Source organism: Saccopteryx bilineata, chromosome X (assembly GCF_036850765.1).
Source record: "Saccopteryx bilineata isolate mSacBil1 chromosome X, mSacBil1_pri_phased_curated, whole genome shotgun sequence".
NCBI classification, from domain to species: Eukaryota; Metazoa; Chordata; class Mammalia; order Chiroptera; family Emballonuridae; genus Saccopteryx; species Saccopteryx bilineata.
Genome location: NC_089502.1, coordinates 43,991,299 through 44,000,771, shown reverse-complemented (window position 1 = coordinate 44,000,771; position 9,473 = coordinate 43,991,299). Strand labels below are relative to the sequence as shown.

At 40.3% G+C, this 9,473-nt stretch overlaps 1 protein-coding gene across 3 annotated transcripts in view; it reads right to left on the bottom strand.

Annotated features, from left to right (window-relative positions):
* Positions 1-4,275: 4,275 nt before the first annotated feature.
* The window catches only part of MORC4 (MORC family CW-type zinc finger 4), a 62,497-nt gene continuing 57,299 nt past the window's right edge, over positions 4,276-9,473 (bottom strand). The window contains exon 16 of one of the 3 annotated variants that reach the window (XM_066249465.1): positions 4,276-9,341. In XM_066249465.1, the coding sequence (XP_066105562.1) occupies positions 9,188-9,341 (154 nt within the window). In that variant the 3' untranslated portion in view covers positions 4,276-9,187. The remainder of the gene's footprint in view (positions 9,342-9,473) is intronic. The other 2 variants (XM_066249464.1, XM_066249463.1) reach the window with 2 other exon arrangements.

The window sequence follows — 9,473 nt, the reverse complement described above, 5'->3', positions numbered from 1 at the left end:
TTGAGGACTACAAGGCTGAACAGGGGTAGTCTGTGCCTTAGAGGGGCTGCAGATCAAGGGAAGACAAGATATGCAAACTTAAGGCACAATATAGTCTGTCTCTCAAGAAGGGGAAAGTGCCATAAATTGGGGTATCAGGGGCTAGTTTAAAAAGGTATGTAAATCTCCTCAAATCTTAATTCATATGAAATGAAGCTCTGGCAATAATGGCTCTAATAGAGAGTAACTCTGGGGTTCGGCCTCGTCTGCTTAATTTCTTTCTCTTGGTCAGGTCTGTTGAAATTGCTGGGGGCAGCATAGATTGTGCCCATCTAAGTAACCTGAGACTTTTTGGCTTTGGACCAGAGGAGAAACACTGGTGTGGGAGAAGGGGCCCAGCTGTAAAGGAAGGTAAATGAGGCCTTACAGAATCAATAGTTCCTTCCCACGCAGCCCCAGGCCATGGATAGATGATTTTTTTGTGCCTTCAGCTGTCTACTCTGGGACATGGAGGCCCTAGGCTGGGAAGTGCCTGTGCTCTTCCTCAGCTAGCTGAAGCCTGGCCTTCACCCAGCCTGGTCTCCCTGCCCAGGCGGCTCCTACCTTTGATGAGAAATTCTGTTATCTCAATGGGGGGTGGAGGGGGAGCTTCAAACAGGAAGTCCAGAAAATTATCTCTCTCTTTTGCCCAAAGTAGTGGCTCAATGCCTGGTATGATGTGATCACTGATAAAATATTAACAGGCTGTTATCAGCCACAGCAATACAGAAGCTGTAATCTGATCACCCTCCCCCACCTCACACAATTTACCACTTTCTTGCCAATTGCAGCTCAGGAATTCCTCCTTAACTCTTGCCTACAATTCCCTGCTCAGAGCCTAATTTCTCCACAAAACATGTCTTAGGGCTTGGCAAAGCATAAAGTCACCATACAAGGTCACATCATCAGGTCTTGCTTTCCTGTTATTCCTGAAGTCCCATTCCTCCAGAATGGCATAATTACCACTTTGTCAGAGGGCTCTGAAGAACTTTCTATTTGCAAATGTGACCTTGTGGAGATAACGCTGAGAAAACTCACATGCTGTCAAACAGATATTAGGAAGTATAAAATGGGATGTGAAATTAGATGACAAATGAGTATGAGTACTGTGGCAGACAACTCAGCATTTCAGTGGTAACTCATTTTTTTCCAATAGCACTTTCAAAGTCCATGATATTTGAAGAAGTTCTGTTGGGTTGCTCAAGAGAAAGGCCAGTCACACCAAATACAAAAAGAAAATGCTCCTTGAAGCCTTTCACTTGAATTTATTTCTGGAATTACCCAATGGGTTGCAAGAGGGTGAAACAGCATCCCTCACAAAGGATATCCGATGATATTGTGAAGACCTTTATTCTCTTGGGTTAAAGGCACTGCATGTCTTGGTTAAAAAGCAAGTATATTTTATGGGAAGGGAAAAACATTCAGCCAAAGATTAGCTATCAACACCAGAATTTGTACTAGTTTCTTGGTTTAGCCCTAAAACGAGCCAGAATGAGATGAGTCTAATGATTTTATTTTGTTTTATTAATTTATTCATTGACTTGAGAGAGAGGAAGAGAGAGAAGGGAAGAAGGGAGAGAAAGAGAGAAAAGCATCAATTCATTGCTTCACTTAGTTTCTCCATTTAGTTGTGAAATCATTGCTTCTCATATGTGCTCTGACCAGTGATCAAACCCACGACCTTAGAGTGCTGGGACAACACTTTATCCACTGAGCAACCCAGCCAGGGCTGAGATGAATGATTTTAAAATATATAACAGTAATTTGGAGACAATGGACACTGGAATTTGGGGGAGCAGGGGACTTCCTGAGTAACACATGTACCTTTCAACTTCAGTGGTTGGCAAACTCAGTCAACAGAGCCAAATATCAACAGTACAATGATTGAAATTTCTTTTGAGAGCCAAATTTTTTAAACTTAAACTATATAGGTAGGTACATTCCTTGTCGAGGTAGCGCCCGCACATGGTATTTTGTGGAAGAGCCACACTCAAGGGGCCAAAGAGCCACATGTGTCTCGCGAGCCGCAGTTTGCTGACCACTGAACTAAATGATTCAACAGCTTCAGGAATGGAGACAAAGTAGAACACAAGAAAAAGGCAGACAAGATGAGAAAGGTGGTGGCATCCTCCCCTTGGCAATTCCAGAGGCGGCTCATGTGGTTAATTTTACTCATCTGTGTGTAATAATAAACCAGTATGTTCTCAAGTGTCCTTCCCCAAGAGATTTTCCCAACTCAGCACTCCTGGGGTGGAGGTGGTGGGGTAGGGGGTGGTGCAAAGGAACCAGTGAGAACACTAGAAGACAGAGGCCAACAAGTACAAGACCTCCTGGAGTGTAAGAATAGGGTCTTGATGGTTATCAGGAAAGCTGCCAAGTGACAGCCTTGAGTGAAAAACCCAGTCAAGAGGAAATGAATTTCTATGTTGTTTGGAGGGATATTCATTACATAAGTGAACAATTTCCTGATCATGAGGACAGTTAAACATTGTGTGGGATTGGAGAACTTTCTTCTTTGGAAATTCTTATTAGTATGGGCTGGCTTTAGCATTTTCTTATCAAAAGAAGAAGCTGAGACTAATCTGCTTCAAGATGAGTAGTATGATGTGGCAGGAAAAGAAACAGCTTTGGAGTCAGACAAGAAGTTGGTGTTGCCTCGGCACTCTCTAGCTGGGTAGCCTTGGGAGAGTCACTTCAACTCTTTACACTTTAGTTTCTTCATCTATAAAATGTGATGACACCTGTCTCTCAGTGTGGTCATGGAAGATATTAGGCCCTCATCAAATAGTTGACTATATTCTAAGCATACTGGTTACCTAAAGGGTAGTGTCAAAGTGACACCAAAAGGTGTGTGTATCTTTGGAGAATGGGGGCAGCTGAAAATATATTTTCTACTATAGATCTGAATCTACATTAGCAAGAGGATATTTTTTTCTTAGGCCAACATTTCTCAATATTCTTCCCAAAAGTCTGAATACTTTGAAGACCTTGAATTAACTTCTATTCATCCGATTCCATTAATATAAGGAAGAAGAAAAGCCGACTCCAGAAGCTGGAGAGGAAAGGGGTGGTCATCAGAGGCGGATTAAGGTCAGTTGAGGCCACAGGTGCAGAAGAAAATATTGGGCCCCTTAAAAGAGAGAGAGAGAGAGAGAGAGAGAGAGAGAGAGAGAGAAGAAAAATAAAATAACATGTTAACCATATTTTTAAATAAATAAAAAATATTATGTACTATTCATGTTAAAATTACATATACGAAACCAAACGTGGTGTCATTAGAAAAAAGTGTAAAGTTGCAGTTTTGCCAGGCCCTTCAGAAGTCGGGGCCCAGGGCACGTGCCCGGTGCACCTGCTGTTAAATCCGCCTCTGGTGGTCATGGCTCTTTGACTCTTATCTAGTTCTGTGAAAAATCTGAGGTGAAAAAGAACCATGATCAATCAGGTTCCACCACTACAGAAAAACTTAGTTAAAGGGAACTGTAAACTGTGGTTAATCTCCAAATCTCAGGGACAACTAAGGCAAGTTCAACAGCCACTTTCTAACGCATAGGCTATAAGGCTCCATTGTTAAGCAGATTTAGCATGGCCTCCATCTTACTGGCATTCCGGAGCCATTGGTCCATTCTGTTCCTTAGGCTCCAAATTGAGTAATTGACTATTTCTCACACTCTCTTGGGTGTTCCTTTATTTACACCCCCTCCAACCAGTCTTGTGACTTTGCTTATACTATTGTCTATACCTGAAAAACTTTTCCCACACACCTCTACCTTTTTAATCCTTACAAGTTTCCATAGCCCAACTGGTAGATCAGGCCTTTTGGGAATACTTTTTGACCTTCTGCCTAAAGTCAATTAGCCTGACCCTGAGGACTCAATGGGCAGATGAATGGAATATGTTTGGCACACAGGAGGCACCCAAAACATTTGAACTGTTCTAATTAAAAGTTTCTTGGGAGATTTCTGGTGATTCACATGGAGACTTTAGGCTTGGGGATAGAGACAAGTAACAAAACACATTTCTTCTGCAGATTTTATTTTCCATCAGAAAATGAATGCTATTTATGTTTCACTTAAAGACTAAAGCTTTAATATACCACAAACTAAGTCAGCTCTTTCAAAGTATCTAATTTATTAACCATGTGCCTTGACTTTTGATTCAGAAACAATGGTTCCTGAATGTCCCCTCTACCTAAGATAACTGCTGAGTTAGGAATGTCCCTCACCAAGCACATTATTCTTTTTTAAAAATTTATTGATTTGAAAGAGAGAAAGGAAGAAAGATAAAGAAAGGGGAAGGGGAGGGAGGGAGAGAGAGAGAGAGAGAGAGAGAGAGAGAGAGAGAGAGAAAGAAAGCATTGACTTGTTCCACTTATTCATTAGTTGCTTCTTTTATGTGCCTGACGGGGGATCGAAACTGCAACCTTGGCATATCGGGACGATGGTCTATGAACTGAGCTACCCAGCCAGGGTGTACAAGTTATCCTTTTGAAGAAGTTATGCTTGACTTAACCTGAGCTCACTCCTTGATGCTTTCCTGAGCGTACATCCATACTTACTCTTAACACTGTACTAAAGAGGCTTTAATTCATAGCACAGAGCCCTGAATCACATTCTATATGGACATGACCCTTGGGAACCGGGAGTCTGACAACTAAGACTCTGCCTCTAATTGTTACCCCACTCCTTTGCAATCACTGGACACGGGCAAGCAAATCTCCGTCACCTGGGGCCACAAAGTCGCTGACCTAGTCCTCTTCTCAGTGCTGATTTATTCATCCAATAAGCATGTACTGCCTTCCTAACATGTGCCAGGAACTTATTTCCTTGAGGCTTGTTGTCTGTTTTTTACTTAATGGATAGATTTCTCTTTCTTTTCTTGAAATGAACTGTTGCTGCTCTTGGAATAAGTGAAAAGTCTCCTCAGAAATTTTTTTCTCCTTTCACTTCTTACTCTCAATATCTGAATTCTATAGACTTCTTCTGATTATATTCTTTAATTATCAGTATTTCAAAACTGCATACTAAGAAACTTCCTTTCGATGATATTCACAATGTCTGTGGTAAAGAACATCCATATTCCCTTTCTCCTTTGGTAGCCTAATTATTCAAGTCAAAGATCAGCGAAAGAGGAACACTAGGCCACCTCAGCTCACACTGATTGTTCCCTGTAACTTAGTAGCAGTTATTGCCTCATACTTTTATTTTCAGAGTTTCATGTTACAATCTATCTTATTCATACTATATGTATCCAATACCTTCTATGAATGGGGCATTGTTTTAGGTTCCTAAGGGAGATGGAGATATGAACAGAATACAGTCCACACTACTACAGTTATTTATTGATTACCTACTATATACCAGGACCTAAGATAAGCTGGGTGATACAGTGATTGGCAAAAAATGGGCATTAACCCTTTCCCTCACGGAACCTATTCATGAAAGAGGCAGAGACCACATGTGTTGGTATTTATCACTGCATAGCATATAACACATAGTAGGCTCCCGATAAATATTTGTTGAATGAGTGAAAGTAAACAGCCAAACAGATAACTGCAAATTGTGAAAAGTGCTATGAATTAAACACAATAGGAAACAGTGATAGAATAGGGTAGAGAAAAAAGGTTGCCAGGAAGACCTGTCTGAGAAAGTTACCACTTTACACCAAGACCTGAAGGATAAGGAATAGCTAGCCAGACTGGAGATAAGAGTATTGTCAGAGAGAGAACAGTGTGGACAAAGGCTCTGAGGTAAATCAGAGCCTGATGTGTTTCAGTGGTAAGACCACAATTAGCAAGGGGAAAAGTGTGATTTGATGAAGAATTGCAAGAGAAAAAGTAAAAGTAGGTAGAGGGCTTGTAGGACATTGTAAGAAATATGGATTTTATTCTAAGTGAATAAATAAGGAGTCTCTGAAGGGCTTTAAGCAGGGAGTCATATGGTTTAAAAAATCACTTGACTTGTATTTAAAAAATTACTCTGGCTATAGTGATAAGACAATCGTGGGAATAAGAATGAAAGAAAGGACACCAGTCAGGAGTTGCAATTATCCATGGGAGATGATGGTGTCTGGACTAAGGTAGTTGTGGTAAAAGTGAGTGAAGCCGAGATATATTTTGGAGTTAGAATTGACAAACTTTCTGGCAGACTGGACGTGGGGGACTAGAAAAGAGGAAAATTAAGGGTGACTTTCAGGTTTTTATCTTAGAGAACTAGGTGGGTGGAAGTACAATTTTTTAAATGGAAGAAAATTGAGGGAAGGAACAGTCCTGGGTGTGTCATTGTTTATTTTTAACACATTTTATTTGAAGTGCCTGTGAAACATGTAAGTGTAAATGTCAAGTGGGCAGCTGAATATTTGAATCTCGAACTTTCTACTTGGGAAGACAGGACAAGGAAGTTTATGATAAGAGCCTTGTAAGTGACACAAAACTTCCATGTCCAAAGGAAATATCACATCTGGCTGGATCAAGCAGAGAAATTCTCAGGGGAAAAAAACAGTTGACATTTGAGCCAAAGGAAAGATGACAAGGGAGAACATCCCAAGCAGAGGGAAGGAATAGAAAAGGTAGAGATGACAAAAATTGTAAGAATGGTTCAGAAACTGAGAAATAGTTCTTTTTGGATAGAATTTGGTTTGTTTGAAATGTTGAAAGATGAGCCTAGAGAACATGGCTGAGGCCAGATGGGAATTGGCATTGCACTTGCTGGGCAACTGGGAGCACTAGCAAATCTTTGAGCAGTGGCATAACCTGATGAGACCATTCAAAACAGTTTTGTGATAGTGAGTGGGGTGGATTGCAGGAGTGAGGACAGGAGGTAAGAGAGGCCAGTTAATCTAATTCAATGATCAAGGAATGAGATAATAAGAACCTAAATGTTGACTGTGGAAGTGGGAAATTAAAGGGAAAATGTGAGGGACACCTGAAAGGAGAATTATGATTATGTTAATCTAACAAGATAGACAGGAAGAGGGCACCTGCTTTTTTCTTCTACATGTCATTTGACTCCACACTGCTTCATAAGTTCTGGTAAGGCTGAGTGACTCTTTTCAATCTCTCTACCATGGCATTTAACATTGGTTAAAGGGAACTCATCTGGTATGATTTCATTGCATATGGGTTAAAAAAAAAAAGAGGTAGCTCTGGTATTGCAGTAAATAGACTGACACAGGTAACTTGCTGGAAGAAGCAATACAGGGTTGGGACTAGGAAATGGGATGAGAGTAAGCACTTGTACAGAATTAAATGAGTTAAAATTTTCTGTTTTTAAAGCCCAATTGCCTATCCTCCTTCCTAGTCTGCTCCCTCGCTTACCCCTGCCTCTCTCTCATCTCTCTCTCTCACACACACACACACACCAAACCTTCAATTGTCTGTCTTTCCTACACACCCTCTCATCCATATTGTCCATATCTGTGCAAAGCTCCACCTTCTCAAAGCCCCCATCTGAAGAACAAGTATCACTGATAGAATGGCTGAATGTGCTCTCCCGTCTCCTCTGAGTAATATTTAGACAACTAGGGCCCTCAAAATCATAGTCCAAATGTTTCACATGAGGAATAATCACATGGCAAGCTAGAGCTGCAGAGAGGTGAAGGTAAGGGGGCAGGAGATATTTTTAAGTACTTATTCTAATGGTGAAGCTGGCTCTGTCCTCCCCCTATTCCTTATTGTCTCGTTAGAATATCTGTGATGGGCCTTGTTTCAAAGGAGATAAAATAAGTTTGGGAGACTCTTCTAAAGTAACTCAGCAGAAGAGAAATAGAACTAATATCCAAAACATCCTTCTGCACTACCTAATCCTTTTGCAATTGCTTGAATCCCATCTCCCTTTTATTATTTCTCCTTTACTTTATAGTTTTCACTGTTGCTATGTTTTTTATGTGTTCAATGTTCAATGTCTTTTGAAGAGTACCTTGAACTCTTTGGAGAGCATGTGTTATATAAATACAATAAAGCAATGAATAAACAAAATGTCTACTTTTACAAGAGTGTGTGTCTTACTATTTCTGATAATATGAAATCTACCCCTCACTTATCACTAGTCTGAAGAGAGTGTAGGTGGTGTATTTAAGGAATATCAAACAGAACTCCCTGCTCTAGAATAGCTCCCCCACTACATGAAACCCCACAGTTTGGTGATCCATATTTTTTGAATTTGGGTCTTGAAGATTTCTTTTCCAAGAATTCCTTGTTAAAATGAAATGCCACAGACAGAGGTGGGTAGATGGGTCACAATTTAACCTCAGTTCCCTTTACATTAACCCATTACTCCTACTAAACACATTTTTCACATTCCAGTTTTTTCGTGCCCCTGTTCATGCTATTCTTCCAGAGGTAATGAGAAATATAACAAAAATTATAAATACAAAATTAGCTTAGTTTCACACAGTCTCTCATTTAATATCTAAATCCAAGCCTACTCATTCTTTTAAAAAACAATTTATTTTTTCCAACATAAGAAGAATAACAGGTTTATTATAGAAAATTTGAAAAGGGCAAGAAGATAGCAAGAAGAAAAAAAAATATCAACCATAGTCCTACCACCTAAAGAACAACTGTTATCAAGTGTGGTTACGCTCATTCTTTAAACAAACCTTAGGTTAGGTCCCATTTCTGATGTGATGCCTTCCTTGAACTTCCTCTTCCAGACCTTCCCTATCATGCTTGTACTACTCTCTTGTACAAGTTAGTTAACTTGGTGTGTGTCTTGTGTTTCCATCTAGATTGTTAGATCCTTGAAGGCTGAATCCATGAATTATGCTTCTAGCTTATCCCAAAGCACCTAGTACATTGGACCCAATATTTGTTGACCGATTTAACCTAAATGAAAACAAACCATTTCAGAAAGGATATAAAGTAGGCCATGTATCTAAGTCAGGAAAGTTAAAGCTTTCAGGTCACCTGGTTTGGTGACTATTGCTTTTCTGTTCCTGGAAACCCTGAAAGCCTATTAACTAGCCTCTTTCCTCACATCGGACTGAATAAGAAGCAGACTGATTAAGAGCCAGGATTTACTCAAAGATTCTCTATCTAAGGCATAATGGTGAGAGAGAGAGAGAGAGAGAGAGAGAGCAAGAGAGAGAATGAGAGATAAGTGGGGGAGGGAGGAAAGGAGAGAGAAGAGAAAAAGAGATAAAAGAAGGGTAAATAGAGTATATAGTCTAGTGCTCAATCCAGTATGTGATTTGCCTCCAGCACCGTATACAGGATCCCATCCACTTGTTCTGAGTCAAACCCGATCTCACGAAGCTCCAAGTGAGGGAGGACAGAAGTAAGGAGATAGCTGACGTGGATACGCAGCCGCGTAAGCTTTGCCAAAGCCCTGTATGATGGAGTGAGGGGGCAGGAGAAGAGATGACATGAAGTCATTAGCCAACAGAACAAAATGAAACGCCTTAAAAATGGGCCTACATTTCTCAACAATTATGTTTCCATTAGCTACAAAGAAAGAAGA